The sequence below is a fragment of the Bos taurus genome, chromosome 14 (assembly GCF_002263795.3).
Source record: "Bos taurus isolate L1 Dominette 01449 registration number 42190680 breed Hereford chromosome 14, ARS-UCD2.0, whole genome shotgun sequence".
NCBI classification, from domain to species: domain Eukaryota; kingdom Metazoa; phylum Chordata; class Mammalia; order Artiodactyla; family Bovidae; genus Bos; species Bos taurus.
Genome location: NC_037341.1, coordinates 2,685,249 through 2,707,872, shown reverse-complemented (window position 1 = coordinate 2,707,872; position 22,624 = coordinate 2,685,249). Strand labels below are relative to the sequence as shown.

Sequence of the window (22,624 nt, the reverse complement as noted above, 5' to 3'; positions counted from 1 at the left end):
CTGGGGTTTCGGGGTTGCTGCTCAATGCCACCCTCAGGGACCGGGCCCACATCAGTCCAGAACATGGCGTACGGCAGGGAGCTGTAGCTTCAGAGAGTAGAGGACCCATAATCTTGGGACCCTGGGCCTCACTGGCCAAAATCTATCACCAGGGCCCTACAGAGGGACCTTGCACCACTGGTGAGCTAAATGGCCCCAGCAGTGGGCTTCCAAGTGGCTACTGAGGGCGATGAGAGGGGACACCTCCATGTGTGTCCAGCTGGAGCCAGGGGGTCTGGTACCTAACCTTCCCACCCGCCCAGAGGCAGGGATGACCATGCCCGTTTCACAGACGGGCAATCTGAAGCTCAGAGAGGTCAGGTGATCTACCCTGCGTTTACAGAGCACAAAAGCAGAAGCCCCAGCATTTAAACCCAGGGCTGCCTGGTTTCCACGTGTAAGCACGGACCCTGCCCAGCCCCACCCTCCATGCCCGGTTGTGCCCGGTGACACAACCCCGAGGCCTGCCATCCCTGGGACAGAGACGGGTCCGGCCCGCTTATGCCCAGGATGCACCTCGGCCACATCCCGCACACCCCGTGGGTTCCATTCATGCCAGAGACACAGGGCGGAAGCAGCCTCCACTGGCGGGCCCAGGTGTGTGGTCGCCCTTTGTGGGTGGGGACAGACGGTGGCTTCAGGCTGGTGTGTTCTGACCTTGACCTGGACGGGGGTCCCTGGGGACAGCTCACCAGCTGGGGGACGCGGGTCACGCACCTGTGTGTGTCAGCTTCAGTAAAGAGCCGACTTAAAAAAACACAAAGTGCTCTGGCAGGCCAGCGCCTCGGTCAGCGAATGTTTTACACCGCTAAGGGCACTGAGGCACGGAATACTGTGCTGAACTACCAGGAAAAATAAACTGTGTAGGAGGAGGAAGTCATTTTCAAAGGAGGAGGGAAGCACCTTTCAAACTGTTGCTAGCGTGCCCATTAAAATATTGACGCGTTCAGCCTAGAATTCGAGGTGTCGGCCTCGACCTTTCCAGAACCTTAGGAAGGGTGAACTGCACTCCTATTTCTAAGTCAGCAGGATAAGCTGCTGGTTCAGGAAATGGGGAGCTTGTTGAGCGTGCTCCACTGACGCACTGGGGTCTATGCGGCGGGCCTGGGTCCTTGATGCTCACTATCAGGGTCCGGCACAGGGGAGGGCAGGGCTGGGCCGACATTGCCCACCCTCAAGAGGGTGGCTTGGAGAGCAGGCTTCTCAGGAACGACTCCCTCCCCGCACCACTCCTGGGAGCCCATGGTCAGCTTCAGAGACAAAGGAGAGCATCCTTTCCCCGGGAGACACAGTCTCTCTCGCTGGGCTTTTTCAAATGTCACAACTTTACTACTGAACACTGACTAGCCTAGCGACGGGCTGCGTGCAGAGCTGCAGCACGCATGCACACTCACACAGGCACATATGCACGTGCCTGCCGTCTCCCCTGGGCGCCTGACCTTCCCGCTTCAGGCACCAGGAGACATTCCAGACTCCACACCTGGCGACTATCACCTCCCAGCCTGGCTCCCGGCAGAACCCTGAGGGGAACACGCCCTGCGGCCGCGACAACGACCGCCTGCCCACCCCTGCCCTGGACGCAGTGCGGCTGTGGTGTCTGGAGTCTGCCTTCCGGGTCTGTGTCAGTGCAGGAAGAGGGTGTCTCACGGCTCTGACCCCAGGACACAGGCGCCTCACTCTGGAGCCGCCCCTCCCAGCCAGAGCGGTCCTCTGCCCCTCGGGCGAAGCTCCGTCCACCTGAAGTCCCCTATATCTGGGTTGGCACCGCCCCAGCCGACTCAGGCTTCCTGTCCCCACCTTTTCACCCTCAATCCCTCTGGATCACAGTATTTCTGGAGCCAGTGGGTGGGTCCTGCTGTTCGGTCCAGTCTCCCGAGTCTCCTCCTGTGGTGTGCGCAGCCCCTCCTGCTGACGGCGGCTGTCGTGGGGCAATGCTGGGCCCGCCTGCTGTTGGCTGCCTCTCCAGGCGGCTCTGTCCATCCTGCTCCTGCCTTCTCTTGGTGACTCAAGTCCTCCTTCACGTTCCGTGGTGACCCGCACACTAGCGTTTCAGCATTATTTGGCAGTGGCTGCTCTAGAGACTCGGAGAAGGCAATGGCACCCCACTCCAGTACTCTTGCCTGGAAAATCTCATGGATGGAGGAGCCTGGAAGGCTACAGTCCATAGGGTCGCTGAGGGTCTGAGCGACTTCACTTTCACTTTTCACTTTCGTGCACTGGAGAAGGAAATGGCAACCCACTGCAGTGTTCTTGCCTGGAGAATCCCAGGGACGGGGGAGCCTGGTGGGCTGCCATCCATGGGGTTGCACAGAGTCAGACACGACTGAAGTGACTTGGCAGCAGCAGCAGCTCTAGAGACTACTACATTCACCTTCAGCCTGAGTGGAGACTGCTCCCCTCTGGTGAGACCCTGGCACCTGTCTGTGCCCATCCACCTCAGGTCCGTCTATGCTGAAGAGGCACATGGGTTACGTCTGCAGACTCAATACACCCGCTCTGCAGGGAGCTCTGAACAATCACTCATTCTAAAGGAACCAAGACGAAACTGTCTTTCTTCTTACCTGCCAGTCTTACCATCCCCATACCCTTCCTTCCTTCCTCCTCGGGATCCCAGGGTCACGGGGTATCACTTCCCTTTGGCCTGAAGAACCGCCTTCAGCTTCTTCAGCATTTCCTAGAGGTCTGCTGATGACAGTTGACCACAGTTCTCCTCCTTTTGTCCCTCAGGGATATTTCTGCCGCATGCAGGACTCTGGGTCAACGCCTCTGTGGCGAGCTGTGCTCGGTGTGAAGTCCACGCAAGGCGGTCTTTGGGAGCAGGGCTCTCGGGGGCCTGTGCTCCCTCTGTGGGCGCGTCCGTCCCTCAGACGTGGGCCTGTGGGACAGCACGGGGCTGTGGGGCTTCAGGGATACGACCTGGGGAGTTCTGTCAAGCCTTTCTGAAAGAGGTCATGCAACTGAAGCGAATCCCGGGAAGCTTGTCAAGCTGGGTGCTGCTCAGCAATTCGCCCCAAACCCACGTCCTGCTCGCCCAGGGAAACCACTGCCACGCAGCATCAGCCACCCAGAGCCCTGGCCCCGCAGGAGCGGCCGTGGGTGAGCACGGACCGCCTGCTCGGCTGGTTCCCGGGGCTTGAGCAGGGCCTGCCGGCTCACGACCCGAGGGGAAGGGGAGACCACCCTGGAGTCAGGGGCCCCAGCCCCACCACCCCTTGGCTCCGCCTCTGCCAGCACCACCTCGTGCCCATCCCGCGGCTGCCATGGCAGCTGGCCTGCGTCTCCTCTGGCGAGGCTGTCACGGTCACCTCCCTCCCCACCTCCCGTCCCCCTCCACCCATGGCAGCCTGGATCCCCCCTTCGGCTCCCCCAAAACTGCCCTCGCAGGTCACCAGGCCGCCTGCCTGCCAGCCCAGCCGGCCCGCATTCAGCAGGCTTGGCTGAAGCCCCACGAGGGCAGAGCGTGTGCCTGGCTCAACTCTGAGCACCAGGACCATTCCCTCAAAGCCCCCGCCTCCTCCCCACCCTGCACGGGACCCCCAGGCCAACCCCAGGGAGGCCTCCTTGCAGAGGCGGCTGGGCCAGGAGCTGGTCAGGCTGGAGAGCCCAGGGGCCACATGGACCATCAGTGGGATCCGTGTCCCGGCTCTGTCCCCAATTCCCCTGAAAGTCACAGAGGGGGTGCGAGTCCCCAGCAGCCGAGTCAGGGGTTGGGGAGGGCTGGGTGAGCCCAGTGCTGACCACAGCAGGGACATGTCTTCGTTTAAACACGGGGGCAACAAAGATGAACATGTCCCATCACGTCCCCGGGGCAGCGACAAGCCTGAGAACACAGCCCTGGGCCGGCCCCCATCTGTCCCTGGCGCGGCTGCCGCTGGGACAGCCGGACGTGGCATTTCCCAGCAAGGCTCTAAACACACACAGCACCGGTGAGTAGTAAATAATTTTTGTTTTCTTCCAGGCAAAAGCGAACAACAATGGTGGGACCAGGAAGGCTGCCGGTTCACAGGAAACGCCGGGGGCGTCGTGGCTCGCCGAGGGCTGAGTGAGGTCACGGGCGACTGCGGCCACGCTTGGTCACGCGCGGCCTCCCATTCAACACAACCTCTTTTTTGATAAACTGGTTCTTCTGGGGGAGGGGGCCAGGGTACCGGGAAAACGGCCTATAAATTGTTTAACAAAAGATCTGAAATGGGAATAGGAACTTCATTCTTTCTCTCAATAGACAAAGCCTTCCTCATCAAGATACGCTTGTATTGTCAGACAAAAACTTCACGATAACACCAAAGCCATGAGAACCCGCTCTCCGTGGGAACTGCTCAGCAGCCTGGGGTGACCTCGGAAGGATCTACCAGCCCCGTGGGGAGCCGTCACCAAGTGGCCCTGGTGAGAGGTACAGGTGCGAAAGAGCAACAGTCCTGCCTCTGAACACACACGAGACCCGGGGCACAGGCTGGAGGCAGGGTCCTGGGAGAGGGCCCCTGCTGGGAGGGTCTGCACCAGGCAACACCTCCTCCAGCTGGAGGGAGGACCACAGAGCTGCAAGGAGTCTTCTAGAGCCCCAAGGAGGCAGGGAGAAAGGGGAGGACAAAGAAGCAAGTAGCTCAGGCGCCTCTTCTGGGGCCTCCCCCTTGGGCCAGCAAGCCCTGGTGTCTCCAGGTGCGACGGGCTGGGCCCTGGGAGCCCAGGACTGAACGAAACGCCCCTCATCACAGCGTGGAAGCGCCGGGACAGGTGCCTGAAGGTGCAGGGCCCAGAGCCCGGGCCACGCAGGGCCAGTCCCATCAGTGCCGGGGGAGGGCCGTGTGGCGTGGCCGCTTCTGTCCAGTTTGGGCGTATGTGCTCTGTACGCGGGGGACGTGCTCCCTGCGGGGGGACCGTGGTAAAGAAGGAGCTGTTCCAGAGGGAGGTAACCGCTTGGCGACAGCACGATTCAAACATACTGAAGGCACCATTACTTAAGTAACGGAACGTTCTTAACGGTCCTCTGGTAAAAATAAACATCCTCCAGCCCCTCGTGTCGGCCCTGAGGCCGGGCCTGGTTCCCCAGGAATGGACTGGCAGCCCCACACGGGGGTTGCCCGACACCCCGCGGGGGCACTGGTCCTCTGCTGGACCAGGAGAGGCCTCCACAGCCCAGCAGGGTGCTCCTGGCTGGACAGGACCGGACACTGGCCTCTGGGAAACCAGTGGGCACCCCTCCGGGGGCCCTGGGGCCTGGCTGCGGGCGCCTCTCCTCCGGGCAGCTCCCAGGAGCGCGGCTCCCTGCAGACAGGCGCACTGGCCGCTCTCTGCCGCCCACCCATCCCGGCTCTGGCACAGATGCTGCACCAGGCCACAGTGCCCAGGTCACGGTCAGGGCATCAAGTCTGCCCCGAGCCTCATGGTGGCCACTCGGCCCCGACTCAGGCTGGTGTCTATATGAGGCCTGGACGTGCTGGCAGCCAAGGTCTCTCCCAGCCCTGAGAGTCCATGATCTGAACTGGGGAGGGACCCCAGGCACCACCCTATATGCTGTGATTCACAGTGCTTTGGTTTTAACAAGTGGAGCTGTGGCGGGCATGGGGACTCCTGGGGGCGCCAGCAGACTTCCACTGCCTCGGCCAATGGCACAACACCTACATGATGTCAATGAACCAGGAGCTCAGACACAACGCGCCGGGATCGCCCAAGGGCCGAGGATAGTGAAGTGCAGACGAGTAGGCAGGAAGGCACGCGTGTGTGCTACCTTCCTGTCAACACAATTCAACTGTAAGTGTGTAATTAACTTTTAAATAGTGGATGTGCTCAGCCAAGGGCCCCAAGGAGTCCTGGAAGTTTGGGAGCCAGCTCAGGCACGCCCCAGGCTGCAGCCAGCAGGGCCTTTGCAGTCTGCCTCCTGAAAACACGACGGGAAAACTAGCAGGCTGTCTGCAAACTTTAAAAATGGAATTCATACAAAAGGTTGCACCACTTTAACCAAGAGAGATCTTGAGCACTTTTGAAACCCGCTGACCAGGGCTCCCTTTCTCACAGCTGCAGCCAGCACAGCTGGCAGGGCCGCAGGGGGCTGCCTCCCCTGCAAGAATCTGCAAGGTAACGCCATCTCCAGGCTGGTGGGAGGATCAGGTCACTGGACCAGCTGCTGCTGGCATGGTTACTGTGGGGTCCACACATCTCGTTTCTAAGAGCAGGGAACATCTAGCTCTCTCCTAGTTCACGGCAGCCTCCAGTCTGGCCCAGCCAGAAGAAAAGGAGAGGCTCAAACCCTGATTCTACGCTTTCTGGCCATGGAGCCCCGGGCAAGTCACCTTCCTCCCTGAGCCCCAACTCCTGTGGTGCAGAGCAGACCCGTCCAGGGCTCAGAGGAGATGGCCAGGCCCCTGGGGCAGCCCGCGAGTCTTGCTCATGGCCTGTTTGACACCAAGCTTCTGTGCCCAGCCTCGCCTCTCTCCACGCTGCCCACCTCGGTGGTCAGGCAGAGTGCTGCTCTGTCCAACTCTGGGCCTAGACTGCTTGCCTCCGGCACAGTCTCCCCCACAGGCCACAGCCACTGTCTCACCACACTCTGCTCGCATGGCAGGGCCCAGAGCCCCAATGGGGGAAGGCAGCAGCCCGGCCCGTTCCCCATGCCAGGCTCCGCGGTGAGCCGTTCTCCCGGAAGCCGACTCTTGGGGCTTCCGAGCCCGCCTGCAGTGGCCACCCTGCATGCTGACCTTGGAGCTTGGGGTTAAAGGGAGTGTGCTCTCCTCGTGCTGGGCGGCTCTCCCTGAGGACAGAGGCCACGGTGCCCACCTCCGGCGATGCCAGTGACCTGCGCCCCTGTGCTCTGCTCACCAGACCTGAGGCAAGGCTGGGCCTGACCCACGGGGCTACACCGCTGGCCACCACCCTACACGGAGAAATCCACAGTGTGAGACGTCTACCCTGTTCACTTCAGTGAAACGATTAAACTGCATGAGCTGCACGTGAGGCCCCGTGTATCTGCCATGAGTGTCCGATTACAGGGGCGGGCGCCCGGGGAAGCGTTCCCCAGGCGGCGGCTGCGTCTACTCGGGCTGCGTTTCCTGTCTGGCTCTGGTTAACTCCCGCTTTTCGGTCACACTCTAGCACGACGAAGGTGAAGGAAAGGAATTTCACAGTCTGAGAGACTGCCGGGAGGACGTGGGGACCCAGGGCTCCAGCCAGGCCTGCAGTGGAGTGCTCCAGGCAGCAGAGCCCCAGGAGTGGAGGGAAGGGAGGTGCTCAGGGTCGGGGTCTTGGCCAAGGCAGAGCTTGGGGCCCACACGGAGATGCACAGGCATCGATCAGAGCAGGGCGAGACTCCCACTGACTGTGCCAGTAATAAACGACAGCAAAAGAGACACACATGAACATCTAGAGGGAATTTGAGGACATGTAATTTGGTTGAAACTGATAAAGCCTGACTCTTGCTAGAATCGGTGCCGCCGCCCCCAGCCCTGAGCCGAGCCTGTGCCAGCTGCCTCCATCTCTCCTGCCCAGGGCAGGGCTCTTCCAGCCGTGGTCAACAGCCCAGCAGGCAGGCGTCCAGCCTCACTGCCTCGGAGTGAGACTTAGGGTTTCAGTTTCTGCCTAGTTTTGCAGTGTGAGCTACACCTCCTGGGTGGGAACCACTTTTCCAGGTTTGCAGATAAAGTACTAACACCACCATTCCCAAGTCCTCACGAGGGCTGGCAGTTCCTTCAAGTTCCTTTCTGTGATGCTTCCCTGAAGCTTACAAGCTGTAAGACACACTCACGTGCTCTCTCCAATTCAACAGGGAAAACGACCTACGCTGCCCCCGAGGACAAACGCTATCCGCATGCTGTTCCCGCCATTTACACATGTACGCGTTCTGCACGGGGTTTAAACAGCTGGCTTTTTAATGACAGAACTACCACCATCTGGGACGTGTCTTGAGGGTGGACACCCTCTACACTGACTGCTTTAACCGCAAAGAGAGCGTTTGTTCCAAAATTTACCATTAAAAAAATTCCTGTCCGTGATTATAATCTTGTTGCAGGTTTAAGAGAAACACTAAACATTTACAGTGATTCCCTGGAGAGCCCTGCTGTGACGAGCAGCAGGAGGCCCGTGGGCTGGGCTCCCCTGAGAAGGGACCCACAGAGGACAGGTCACCCCGAACCCCGGCTTTCCGGTTCCTTATCATTCCAACATACTTGTAATGCTCTGGTAAAGTTGATTTGACTTCTTTCTGGCTTTCGTTACAAAGAGACATGATCACTTCCTGCAGGAATAACTGACAGCATTTTCTGTCCTTTCACCCAAGTGCACACTCAGCCCTCAGTGTGCACAGAAGGCTGGCCCCAGAGCCCTGAGCATTTTCACAGGTGCTCAAGTCCCTGATACAGACGGTAGGTATCTGCACATAACCTACGCACATCCTCCCATATATTTTAAATTGTCTCTGAGATTACTTACCTAATGGAGCAACATAATTGCTCCATTCTTGCTTTACTAAGGCTCATGTGTGCAATATTGGCAAAGGACAGAATTACTCAGATTTCTCTGGAAATCGCCTCCTTGGAGTGGCACCTAAGGCCTTCTGTGATCTGGCCCACCAGGATCAGAGCTTCCCAAACAGGACTTGGCACCAAGCTTGTGCCATTCACTTAGTCACGGCTCCCCTGACAGGCCACACTTCCCTCTGCCCCTCCCTGCCACGCCACAGGCTGGAATGTGGCAATGATTCACCTCCACTCGATGACCCCTGTGTGCTCGGCAACCAGGAGGCCCAGGGCCACCTCCCCAACAAGCCTCCGCCCCTCCTCTCTGTGCCCGGCTGTTGCCTCCTGTCCTGTTTCCGCCATCCCCACGCTCGCCTTCAACGGAGAGGGCAGTGGCCTGGATTCCGACTGTTCTTCCTTCTCCAAACCATAAACCACAGCCTTGACCCCAGGCCCTGCGAGCTCAGAGCTGGTATGCGGGACCGGTGATCCCCTCCAGGCCTCCCGGACCTAGGACCCTTTGGTCCCTGGAGCGCAGGTGCTGTCACCCCACAGGGACCCCTACATGCTCAGTCCCTGCACGTGCTTGGCCCCGTCGAAGCAGGAGCCTTGGCTGCTCACCCCGCCCAGGCACCTGGCACAGTGCCCGGCACCTGGCGGGTAGGTGCTCAATAAGCGTTTGATGAAAGAAAAATAGGCATGGAATTCCTTGGGAAAAACGACTGCGGCTGACGTTGCATTGTCTCTAAAATACAATGATCTGAAACACAAGGAAATCCAGACTTCCCAATCCAAACAAAACAGTCCTGCACAACAGTTCTTCAATTATTTCATCAAACTCCAGGAGATTCTGACGACTCCTGCCTGTCCTTCCAGCATGCTGCTGGGGCTCTGAGGGGACTGCAAGGGTCCCCCAGCCCGGGTGGGTGCCACGTCAGGGCCCCCAGGCACGGACACGCGCATGTGTCTGGACCTCCCCTCCGCGGGCGAGCGTGGGCCCTCCGCCACCTCCCAGCCCAGGCCATGTGTCACCCTTCAGGCTTCCTCAGTCTCTCGTCAGCAGGAAATCCAGTTTTCAGTTGGATAGAATAGCCCGTCCAATTTTTTCCCACATTTAATAAGTGGGGGTAAAATATCCATCGTGTAAAAGTTGCCTCTCTAACCGCTTTGAGGTGTGTGGTTCAGTGACTTCAGGCACATGTCCCTTGCTGTCCCCACAGAACCTTCACCTGTGAAACTGAAACTCCGTCCCCCTTGAAGCCCTCCCGGGCCCCTCCCCCAGCCCCCCATCCTCCTCCTGGGTCCCAAGCGGAGGTGCAATCACACAGCGCTCATCCTTCTGTGTCTGGACTGTTTCACTCGCACAGACGCCGGTGAAGGCCCATCTCATCCACTCACCATCCTCCTCGGCGCCTAGCCCTGTGGGCACGCCCGCCCCTCCCCCGACGGCGCTCTGGGGTTGGGGTGGACGAGGGCCTGGAGCCCAGTGCTCTCTTCCTGGGTGTGCGACCCAACCCAGGGCAGCCTGGGGACCCCTCCCCCAACACCGGGGGACCCTGCCCTCCGGGCCTGCAGACCAAGTATAAGCGCAGAAATGGCGGACAGGTCTCAGGGAAACCCATCTTGAGAGCGGCTCTGATAAAATTCTCCAGGTCTGCACAGCATCAGCTTCCACAGATGCGAAAACAACTGTCAGATTAGAAGCAACACAAAGACCGCTCCACCGCCCGGAGAAGGATGGCCAAGCCTGGTGGGGTTTTCGCTGCTAAAGATCAATGGAAGCACCAAGGCAGAATTTAAGCGCACGTGCTCTGGGCCGCCCTCAGCCCAGGACCGAAGGCCCGCAGAGGGGAGGCGCCCACGCGCTGAAGAGCAGCGGCCGCCAGCCTGAAAGCCTCCTGCCCAGGGGCAGGAGGGCCTGTGGGCGTCGTCTCGGCAGCCAACGCAGTGACACAGGCTGGGCGGGGTGTCCTCCCCGCGAGTCCCCAGAACCACCACTCCAGCCTCCACCACTTGCCCCTTTTCCTGGCCTCCAGGGACAAGGTCTCTGGCCTCCTTCAGCTGTCCCTCTTTTGGTGACGCAGCAGCCTGATTCTCCGAAATAGCCCTTAAGTGACGCAGCTTTGTGCAAAGAGTGCCAGGTGACCCACAAGAACCAGACAGGGGTGCCTTAGGAATTGGGTGTTACAAAGGAGACTGAGGGCAGCGAGCTGCCAGCTCTTTGACAAAACAGGAAAACCAACCAGGAGTGCCCCCTGCAGAAGGCCTGGGGGGTCACTATACACAAAGGGAATTCCTAGGAAGCGCACCTGAACTGGGGGAGCACGAGGTGTGACAGAAGCTGCTGGAGGGCCACGTGGGAGGCCTCACGCCAAAGGAACTCATGACTGGCCACCTGCAGCAGCATCCACGCCCGCTCGAGAAGGGTGCAGGGCACGCGCGTGTGCTCCAAGGCGCGCCTCCGCTCGAGCCCATCCAGCAGGCAGGCACTCAGCATGCACGCTCCTCACTTTGGATACAGCATGAGCCCACAGCACTCAATTCTCACCCAAGGTGTGTGTGCTCCTGGGCGCCGCCCGATGGGTGTCAAGCGCTAGCCTGAGTCAGTGGCACCAGAAGGCACAGGGCTTTAGAGACAGGCACTGAGTTCCTGGGGGCGGGCGGGGGGCCGGATTACAGGGGTCAGGGCCCCACTCCGCTCCGCAGGTGCTGGCCTCGCTGTCCACTTCCCTCCGCGATCCGGGGAGCGGAGGACAGTGACCAGCACCCACGGCACCTCGAGCTCGCGTGTTTTCTTTAAGGCCAGCTGCTAAAGGGCAGGATTTTCCCACAGGAGGAAAAGGTGAGGCTCCAGTTCTGACACATCACATCCTTGGAATTCTGATTCACATTAAGTTAGGACTGAAAGCGGGAAGAGTACTTTTTAAAAAACAAAAAGACAGACATACACGAAATGAACAACGTTTCACCCCTCCTGAATGAGACAGACACGATTAAACCTAAGCTCGCCCATAAATAAACGTACCAAGCACTTGGTCATGCTGGGACAGCACAGCCCCGCCCCCCAGCTTCCATCAGGAGAGAAACTGGCGTCCGTCAGCTGAGAGGCCACAGGACACCCTTCTAGGACTTTCCTTTTCCTTCAAGGGTGTTTCCGGAACGAAGAGGGAAACAGTGGGGGGCGGGGGGGCAGACGTCCCCTTCCCAAGGGAAAAGCTGTGTGGGACCAGACCGCATCAGTCCAGGAGGGCTCCGGAGCTTCACGGGGTCTGCTCTGGCTCTGGGCACGCTATCCCCAGACTCTCCTCTGACAGTGACCCCTCGTTCCCACTTGGCCCTGACTGAGGCCAGGCTCGTCTGGTGCACCTGAGTGCACACACAGCACATGCACACATCACACACGTGTGCACACATACACATGCATGTGCACACGCACACGGCGTACAAACCATGGGCACCTACCTGCAGTGCCAGGCTCGCACCAGGCGTTGGTCTGCAGGAGTTCCTGGGCAGTCTCTCCTCAGCCCCCAGACCACCGGCCCTGCAGGAAGCAGGCACGGATGCTGCTACTCCTGGCGGGGCCCATGGGCCCCTGCCCCCTGCATGTCACATTCTCACCCTCTGTTTGGCTGCAAGCTTGTGGGTCTTACTTACCAGAACCCCACTTGGCACTAACAAAGCAACAGTTTTTAGCGGCTACTCTTCCCTCCTTGGCTTCCCAGGTGCCTCAGATGGTAAAGCGTGTGCCTGCAATGCGGGAGACCCAGGTTCGATCCCTGGTGGGAAAGATCCCCTGGAGAAGGAAGTGGCAACCCACGCCAGTACCCTTGCCTGGAAAATTCCATGGACAGAGGGGCCTGGTAGGCTATAGTTCATGGGGTAGCAAAGAGTCAGACACAACTGAGTGATTTCACTTTGAGCCTAAAGCCTAAGAACATACGTATCTTTAAAGGTCCCCTCCAGAAGCTGAGATGTTAGACTAACGGCGTGGGGATCTAGGGTGTAAGAGATGCGGCCTCTTAGATGGGTAGGGAGGGGCGATGGTGAGGCTGAAGGCACCTGGGCCAGCCCCAAGGTCGGAGCCAAGGTGGGCAAGCCCACAAGAGGATGCAAGAGCCTGGAGAGACCGACGGGCTTTCTGCCCTGACCTGGACCTGGCTTCTCGTCTGTCTAGGACGCTCTCTGCTTCTGGTGGGGACACCGTGTCTCACATGTCACACGTGTGGGAGACATCCAGAAGGAGGCTCATGAAACCTGCTCCTCCAGGGACAGAACCAGGTGCTGAGGACAGGAGACGGACGGAAGTCTCACTTCCCTGACCTCTGAGTCCTGAACCTGGTGAAAGTGCTTTGGGTCCAAGAAAGCAGAGGCCCGGTTTTTAAAGCCCCTCCTCTGCAAAGGAGGACGGAGAACCAGTGGCTGCCCCAGGCCTGCGCCACGTTCTTCCTGAGCTCCTGGAGCCGCAGTCTCAGGGCTGCTGCCCCGAACCTTCCCGAAGGGGTGGGCGCCACCTGCCCTCACCGCCCTTCTGCCCCCTCTGCGGCCCGGCCAGTGGGACCAGGAGGGGCGGCTGGCCCGGCCACACCCGCCTGCCCCCTGCCACTGTCCCCAAGGCCTGCTGGCTCAGTGTTGCCCTTCCAGCGCCAAGGGGCGGCTCTGCTGCTGGTCTAGAGGCGCCAGCAGGAAGATGTGCTCATGCGGGGTCAGGGGCCCTCACCGCAGGTCCCGGCCTGGCCAGGCAAGGCCTTCCTGCAGCAGAACCCCCGCAGCAGGGCCCTGCGGACCAGCGCTGAGGTGTCCTTGATGGCGGGGCGCCCTGGACACCAGGGCCAGCAAACACACACAGACGGCTCACAGTGCTGCGATGTAAACTGCACTTTTCAAAATTATTCACGTCTTTACAAAACAGGGTGGTGATCTGACTTTCTATTACACCCCCCACAGGGCAGGTGGCCAAGCAGCCACCAGGGTCAGTGGGTCCAGGATCAGAGAGAGGAGGGAGGAGGGGTCGGGCAGAGACCCTGTCCTCTAACCCCCTTCATAAGAAGATACGAAGACAGAACAGCTCCATCACCCAGAGCTGGAAGCAGACAAGCCCTGCCAGGGCTATATGTCAACACACCTGCCACTAGCCGAGGATCACAGGAGACAACTTGCAACCAAACAGCAAAGCCCCAAGACTCGAGTTCGTGTGAAAGAAACAGAAACGCACAGCTGAGAATGACAACCAGGACTATCGACAATCCGGCTCACATGACAAACCGAATTTAAGAAACAAACCAAAGTACTGGAATTATAAGTTTTTAGTTCCCCAAACCCAGGAATGCAATAGGCCAGGCCCAGCTGCCTTCCAGGCCACAGCAGGAGGGGTAAGCTTCCCGCTGAGAACGCGAGCCCTTCCTCGGGGAGGTGGACAGGAGTGAACAGGCACCACGGGGTCTGAGTTCTGACCCCCAAGGCCCTAATAGCTTGGGTGCGAGGCCTCTCAGAGCGGGGCCAGAGCTCACCTCCCCTGCCAGCAGGCTCCTTCCACCTGCTTCTGGGCACGTCCCCCACACCCTCACTGCTCAGTACTCCCCAGTGGCGGGCGTCCCAACCCGCGGCCACCCATCGAGGACTGACATGGTAATTTTGTGGCATGCTGAAGGGCAGTGGCTTTTCTAGAATCTGTACTTTCTATTTGGCTGGAATAACTCTCCTCATAACTGCAGGTGTCTCTGGAATCAGCTCCTCTCACAGGCCGGCGGCCGTGGCGGGCAGGCGTGCAGCTTGAGGAGCACGTGCCTGGCTTAGAAACCACCACCTCTTCCCAGGTTCCCGCGGCCTGGGCAGCCCTCAGCCTGCACCCACCTCGGGGCGGTGGGGTGACAAGGTACTCTGAGGACTGAGGGCTGGCATCAGTATTTAGGTTAGAGTCGACTTCCTGGGCCCATGTGAAAGCTCAGGCCGCAGCCGTGGTGGGGAAGGCACTCCACCTTCCAGCCATTGTTCCCCAGGTCCTCAACGCAGCAGACGTGCGATGTCAGGTGAGGGGCCAGGCAGAGGGCTGGGGATCTGAGCGGAACACAGCCCCCAGCAGACAGGGCAACGAGCTCTGTTCATGGACGGCCATCGGACCAAACCAGAAAGTCTGGGATGTTGAAGCTGAAACTCAGGCCAGATGCTTCAAGGTTTAAACACAACCCACATGCCCCTGGTGGGCTCCCCCAAGACGGGTGGGCCAGCCCTCCCAGCCTCTGCTTCCTCACGTTGCCACCAGAAAAAAGCCTGCTGGTGGGAGGGTGCCCAGCGCTGTGTCCACAGTATTTACCTGCGCCCTCGTCTCCACTGGAGACAGGCCCGGTCGTTCACAGAGCAAACACGTGTGGCTGGAACGAGAGGCAAAGCACGTGGCTCCGCTGGGGTGGGCGCTGACTGGCTCCCTGGGGAATCCCACGGGCCTTCTGTGTTGCGCGCATCAGTGGGTCCAGAGGCCCCAGGAGCCTGGGTGGGGGCCAGCCGTTGGGGACCGACTCTGGAAGGCAGGAAACCAGGAGCTGGGCTTTGATGAAGGTGCACGGACACATCAGGCATCTAAGCTGCGTCACCCATTCTCTCCTCCCTCACTCACTCACTGAGCCTCCCCTGGGCCTGCGGCACTGGTGAGCGTCTGAAACTGCGGGGTACAGGGGAGATCGTGCAGAACAGTGATGGGAAGACGGCACTTCAGGTGGCTCCTCGGAGTCTGCCGGGTGGGGAGGACACGCACAGGCTGACCATGAGAGCCCGGCCCTGTGATGGACTCGCCACACAAGTGATGAGCAAGTCGATCACCCCAGGACAGAACTGGATGCCCCAGGGCAGACGTATCTGATAAAGGACTTTTTAATAAAGAACCCTCACAACTCATTAATCAGACAAACCACATATAAGCAAAAAAATCTGAGCACACACTCCACCTAAGATACACGAATGCCCAACAGGCACAAGGATAGATGCTTACCATCGCTATTTGTCAGAGGAATGCAAGTGTTCTCAAGGACACTAACCCTAACGGGGAACGGTCGAAATGGTCTCTGCTTGTGAATTGAACCTGTGCTCACGTGGGACTGCCCGCCCCACTCCTAAGTCTCCACTCATGGGAAACGAAACACGAGTCCACACAGACTCAAAGCAGCTGTATTTAAAACAGCCCCGAGATGGAAACGATGCAGACGTTCTGAGCTGGTGAACGAACAGGGGAAAGGGGGTGTGTCCACTCAGTGGACCACGTAGTGCAGCAGGATGGACGAACCAACCCCCGAAGCACGGCAGAAACCAGACCACCTACTGCGTGATTCTGCTCGTACAAACTTCAGACAGGGCATGATCACGACAGAGGCGACCCCCACCACAAAGGAGCACTCATGCGACGGGCTGCCAGGGAGCCTCCTGGGACGATGGAAGGTGGTGGAGCGTACACCTGCAGACAGCTATCAGGTGGATCCAGCTGCACACACGGAGACAACAGCTTCAGCTACATACACACACACTCTTACACACATACATATACACATATGTACACACACAACACACAGCATATACACACATGTGTACACACAACATATACACACAAACACATGTGCACAGACAACACACATACACGTATGAACACACACAACACATACATGTACAAATACAACACATATGTACACAGACAGCACACACATATACACATATGTACATAGACAACATATACACACAAACACATATACACACACTTCAGTTCGGTTCAGTCGCTCAGTCGTGTCCGACTCTTCACGACCCCATGAATCGCAGCACGCCAGGCCTCCCTGTCCATCACCAACTCCCGGACTTCACTCAGACTCACGTCCATCGAGTCAGTGATGCCATCCAGCCATCTCATCCTCTGTCGTCCCCTTCTCCTCCTGCCCCCAATCCCTCCCAGCATCAGAGTCTTCTCCAATGAGTCAACTCTTCGCATGAGGTGGCCAAAGTTCTGGAGTTTCAGCTTTAGCATCATTCCTTCCAAAGAAATCCCAGGGCTGATCTCCTTCAGAATGGACTGGTTGGATCTCCTTGCAGTCCAAGGGACTCTCAAGAGTCTTCTCCAACACCACAGTTCAAAAGCATCAATTCTTTGGTGCTCAGCTTTCTTCACAGTCCAACTCTCACATTCATACACGACCACAGGAAAAACCATAACCTTGACCAGACGGACCTTTGTTGGCAAAGTAATGTCTCTGCTTTTGAATATGCTATCTAGGTGGTCATAACTTTTCTTCCAAGGAGTAAGCGTCTTTTGATTTCATGGCTGCAGTCACCATCTGCAGTGATTTTGGAGCCTAAAAAAATAAAGTCTGACACTGTTTCCACTGTTTCCCCATCTATTTTCCATGAAGTGATAGGACCGGATGCCATGATCTTTGTTTTCTGAATGTTGAGTTTTAAGCCAACTTTTTCACTCTCCTCTTTCACTTTCATCAAGAGGCTTTTTAGTTCCTCTTCACTTTCTGCCATAAGGGTGGTGTCATCTGTGTATCTGAGGTTATTGATATTTCTCCCAGCAATCTTGATTCCAGCTTGTGCTTCCTCCAGCCCAGCGTTTCTCATGATGTACTCTGCATATAAATAAGCAGGGTGACAATATACAGCCTTGACGTACTCCTACATACACACACACACACATATGTACATAAACATATACACATGTACATATGCACACATACACATATGTACATATATAACATACACACAGACACTTACACATATATACACATATACAACACACACACACACACACACATACGTATGGATGTATTTGGCTGTGCTGGGTCTTAGTCGCAGCATGCAGGATCTTCAGTTTTCATTGTGCCATGCCAGATCTTTAGTTCCAGCATTTAAACTTCTTGTTAAGGGATGTGAGATCTAGTTCCCTGACCAGGGATCGAACCCTAGCCCCCTGCATTGGCAGCTTGGAGTCTTAGCCATTGGATCACCAGGGAAATCCCCGTTTCAGCTTTAATAATTATTAATATACAAAATTCAATAAACATTGTACTTCTGGGTGTGACAGACCACTGACCACTACACTGCCCCTAGGTCCGTCTGTGGTTTTCCCAGTGGTCATGTATGGATGTGAGAGTTGCACTATAAGAAAGCTGAGCACCAAAGAATTGATGCTTTTAACTGTGGTGTTGGAGAAGACTCTTGAGAGTCCCTCGGACTGCAAGGAGATCAAACCAGTCCATCCTAAAGGAAATCAGTCCGAATACTCATTGAAAGGACTGATGCTGAAACTGAAACTCCAATACTTGGTGGCCACCTGATGCAAAGAACTGACTCACTGGAAAAGACCCTGATGCTGGGAAAGATTGAAGGCAGGAGGAAAAGGGGAGGACAGAGGATGAGATGGTTGGATGGCATCACCGACTCAATGGACATGGGTTTGAGCAAGCTCTGGGAGTTGGTGATGGACAGGGAAGCCTGGCATGCTGCAGTCCATGGGGTCGCAGAGTCGGATACAACTGAACTGAACTGAAATTCAGAGTGAAATTCAAGTACAACCTTGAGAAAAGGATCAGGCCTTACTGTCTGGCTCCTATCTAAGCCCATCTCAGAACAACTCTCGTTAAGCTCCGCTCCTTTAGCCCATGGAAACAGCTTCTGCCAGAGTCCTGCTCTCCTGTGCCATGTCTAGGGTCAGTGACAAGGGTCACCTTCATCCCCTGTGGGTCGTCCTGTCACAGTAACTGTGATGACAATCGTCCTGCTTCTCATCATCACTGGTGTATGGTCACATGGAACAGACACACTTGCAACTTTCAGAAGCTGCAGTTAATGCCTAGACTAGGCGTTATACAGGAAAGTTAGAATATGCATTATCCTGTTAATTAATGCCTAGCCTAGGCATTATACAGAAAAGTTAGAATGTGCATTATCCTGGATGTCTAAAATGGACCAGGTCTCGGGTAACACGTACACACTCAGAACCACACGGCGAAATGTAAGCTGTGTGGAAACTGAGACGCAGAGCCTGCACAGCGCAAGTGCCAGGGGCTGCGTGAGCACCAGGGCGCTGGGCCACCGTACACGTGACCCGTCACCACGGAAACGCCCCCAAACCTGCACTCCTGCTACCAACCTGCTCCTCAGAAATCAGAGCCTAAACCGTGAGAGATCATGGAAGTTACCATGGGACCTGGCTCTGCTCCCCTGAGTCTGGCCACACTGCTTTCGTGATGACCTCAACCATGAACCCACACCCTGGCATGTCAGAGGCGCGAAATACACGCTTGGTAAGCTTCCATGCCACCGCACACGGCCCGCCCAGGGTCTGGCCAGAAATGGGCTCCAAGACTCACCCCGCACTCCTGCCCTCTCCCCCCGAGAGGTCTTCCCAGGTCCTCCAGGGGCCGGAATCTCACCCCAGCTCTCCTCCCAGCAAGGCAGCTCTTGCTGGGCTGGTCACTCGCTGGCTCCCAGCACCAGAACGAGGCCGTGTGGGGACCGCCAGACGAGGTGCTCCATCTGTCCCCAGTGGCCTGGAGCCTGCGGCCACCGAGGAGGCAGAGCGGGGTGAGTGCAGGGATGGCCCACATGCAGATGGAGGACAGAGCGCGGCCCACGTGGTTCACACCCCAGGGCCCCCAGCTCCCCAGGAGAGGGTCTCGACTCATCCAGGTGTGGGCCGTCCCTCCAGCCTTACGTTATGAAAGATGAGACAGGCAGACACCCGGGGTGTCACAGGGAAAGCAGGCAGGAGCACAGGGATGCAAATGCAGACAGTGACCAGCCTGCCCCTTCAGTCACGGGCCTGATGACGCAGTGCGGGCAGGCGTGGCACCTGCTGAGCTGGGACCCGCACCAGCCCCTGCCCACCGCCCTGCAGGAGCCGGCGCCAGGCAGGCCTGAGTGTGTACTCTCTGAACAAGAATCACGCCGTCATGTTCAGAGAGAGACACATTCCAGGTATAGCCAAAATAAATCAGAGTTTTAAAATATTTTACAGCACACATGTGGAATTCTAGAATGAAGCACGCTTCTGAATAATTTGGCTCCTTACCCAGATCTCTTACAAAGTTGGGAGCTTAGAGATTTTAAGACTTTCTTAGACAATGAGGAAAATTAAACATTCTGACCATGTTTTTTTAGGGCCTGAGACATTTCCCGCAGTAATGTGGAAGGGATGACAGTGTTTTCAGAGTGTATCTTTGAGAATCTCAGTATTTCTGGAAATACCCATCATTCAGGCACCTAACTTCCACAATAAACTCCTATTTAAGTCAATAACAAGATGAAAATAAAGAAAACAGAATTCTTCAGTGTTTTCTACAGCGAGGCCTTGTTCTGAGCAGGTGCCCGGCCTCCCGACCTGACCTGCGATTTACCTCACTCTACGGAAAAACAGTGGGGCTGGGGGCTCGTGGGCTCGGCCAGGATGACACAGCTGGGGGCCGCACTGGGGGTGGGGGTGGGGGCTCATGGGCTCGGCCAGGATGACACGGTTTGAGGGCCACACTGCGGGTAGGGGGGCCCAGGGCTCGGCAAGTGGCACGTCGTGGGAGGCGAGGGTGTGCCAGGTCAGAGGTTCAGAAGGCCAATGCGCCCGGACACCCAGTACCCACCTGGCTGGGGCCTCCAACCCCACGTGCATGTCTGGAGGACCACCCCCACCCGCCCTGCCCCCGCCGACACAGGAGGAAAGCCCATTAGAGGAGGCTGCCGCGAGGGGAGACTGGGGACGTGGTCAGCCCGTGTGCCCACACGCACCCGCATGTGCTGCTCAGCCCGGGACGCGGGTGGCACTTACCGATCTGTAACAGGACTGGCGTGACCAGCGCCGTCTCCATGGCGTAACAGAACTCCCTGCCGAACATCACGGCCCCGTGCATCACCCACAGGCGCACGGGGATACGGTCGATGGAGCCCTCGCTGACAGTCTCATCCCGCGTCTCCGCCTCTGCCCTCCCCGGCTTCTGGAGGTCTGGCAGGGGCACCGGGAGCTCCTGAACTTGCATAGATTCTGCATCGGCATTCTGCGGAGCCATTTTCATCACCACCAAAAATATATATATATCTCTTTATTCTATCTAAATAAATAATTCTATCATATATCTTTAAGGATAAATTAAGACGTCTTCGCTTTCTGCTTCAGCTGTGCTCCTCCGGCAAGTAACACTTATATTCCTCTTTGTACAAACAGGTATCTTGAAACTTCTCACAATCGGATGAGACACGCAGCAAAACAGAATGATTTTTGGTTGGATTGAACATATGGCTTTCTGGCTTACTGTGAATTAGAGTTAAAAATCCATAAATGCCATTCAGTTAATACCAGTTTCATCATCATTACTGAAGAGGTGCTGAAGCTCCGTTCCTTGCTGCTGAGAGGCGGGCAGGTGACACACGGACGCAGGCCGCCGGCGCGCCCCATCGAGCGACTGGGCGATCTGCAAGGGAGTGAGAGCCGGTCACACGGGCCGGGGCCGCCCGCCCCCACCCGCCATCCAGGCCCGCCCGGGGCCCTCGGTTCTCTGAGCAGGGGACAGAATCACCTGCGGAGAACACAAATCCAGTCCCCGGAGAAACAACGTTTTCCAGTACGGAATTGGTCCTGGGGGAGGATAGAGAAGGGACAACAACAGGAGATGGGACGAGAGAAAAGGGCACGGAAAGAGCTCTCCGTTTCTGCTCCTCGGCCAGGCCAGGGACCGACCGCGGGCACTGGGCCCCAAAGGGCCAGATGCTGACCACCACGTGGAGGCGCACTCCAGGGGGTGCTGAAACCCGGGCCCTGGTCCTGCATTCCCACCTTCCTGGTACCAGTGACCAGTCTCCACCTGGACGCACATGCCAGGAGCAAGTGCCGACTGCCGAGAACCTGCCTAGAGTCGTCCCCCTCGCCTCTCCCCCGTGAAAGGCCAGACAAGGATGCGCTTACATCCCTGCTCTCTGGACGGGGGCCTCCATTCAAGCTGAAGGGACCTGACATCACACAAGTGACTTTATGTTAAGGTGGGTCGGTGGGTGGATATCTTACAAAAAAATTTCAATTGTTTTAAATAAAAATATTTCTGCTTAATATTCACTTAATCCAAGACATCTAGCTCCTACTTTTCACCCCAGAAAGGACCAGAAGTTGAGGGGTAGTCTTCACTGAGCCCCCTTCTCAGGGAGCCTTGGAGGTGATAGGGGGTCCCTGGCCCAGCTGCTGGCAAAGCTGAGCTGCTGACCCTGGGGGTTCAGAGCCCCTGCCTCACTCTTCCGCCAAACTGAGGCTTTCTCATGCTCTCTTTCCTGCCACCAAAACTTCTCGGGCAATCATGGGTCCAAGGGATCCGACCAATGAATCTGCTTCTTAAGCCTCCCACTTCACTACAAGTCCACATCGGCAGCCTTCGCCTGCGACTTCTACCAAACTCACAAGTGTCCTCTCCATACAGTCAGTCGTCTCTATAAGACCAGTGTTTCCAAACTGTCACCTTTCTCCAATCTTTTTTAAAAAACATGTTATCATGACACTTCTCATGTATACAATGTAAGCGGAACAGCGCTAAGCACCCAGCGCGAGCCCTTAGCAGCACTCTCTCACTCCATCCCGAGCAGCTGAACTCTTGGCAAGAAGGACAGTAACCAGTTTTCTCTGAGACCCTAAGGACTTAATTATCATCTTCAAACCCATCAGTTCTGTCCCCTCGCCCCTGGTCCCACTGTGTATCTATCCTCAAAGTCAGGTTGAAATGAAACTCTGCGAGTTGAAAGTGAAAGTCATTCAGTTGTGTCCGACTCTGTGTGACTCCATGGACTCCAGCCTACCAGGCTCCTCTGTCCGTGGAATTCTCCAGGCAAGAATACTGGAGTGGGCAGCCATTCCCTTCTCCAGGGAATCTTCCCAACCCAAGGATCAAACCCAGGTCTCCTACATGGCAGGCAGATTCTTTACCATCTGAGCTACCATCACGAGAAATGCTGGGCTGGTTGAAGCACAAACTGGAATTAAGACTGCCAGGGGAAATATCAACAACCTCAGATATGCAGATGATACCACTCTAATGGCAAAAAGTGAAGAAGAACCAAAGAGCCTGTTGATGAGCGTGAAAGACGAGAGTAAAAAAGCTGGCTTAAAACTCAACATTCAGAAAATGAAAATCATGGCATCT

General features: G+C 57.0%; 1 protein-coding gene across 11 annotated transcripts in view; it reads right to left on the bottom strand.

Moving 5' to 3' along the window:
* Positions 1-22,624, bottom strand: part of SLC45A4 (solute carrier family 45 member 4) — a 67,280-nt gene that overhangs the window by 11,213 nt on the left and 33,443 nt on the right. For 7 of the 11 annotated variants that reach the window (XR_009490427.1, XM_059874409.1, XM_025002003.2 and 4 more), the window contains one exon: positions 20,275-20,914. The exons of 1 other annotated variant lie outside the window; for it this stretch is intronic. Coding sequence is in view for 9 of the 10 variants with exons in the window: in XM_059874409.1 (XP_059730392.1) it covers positions 20,275-20,518 (244 nt within the window). In the remaining variant the exon portion in view is untranslated. Of the gene's footprint in view, positions 1-2,600; positions 2,915-11,945; positions 11,966-14,793; positions 14,998-20,274; positions 20,915-22,624 lie in introns of those variants that run through there. 3 more of the 11 variants (XM_015474403.3, XM_015474402.3, XM_059874410.1) reach the window with 3 other exon arrangements.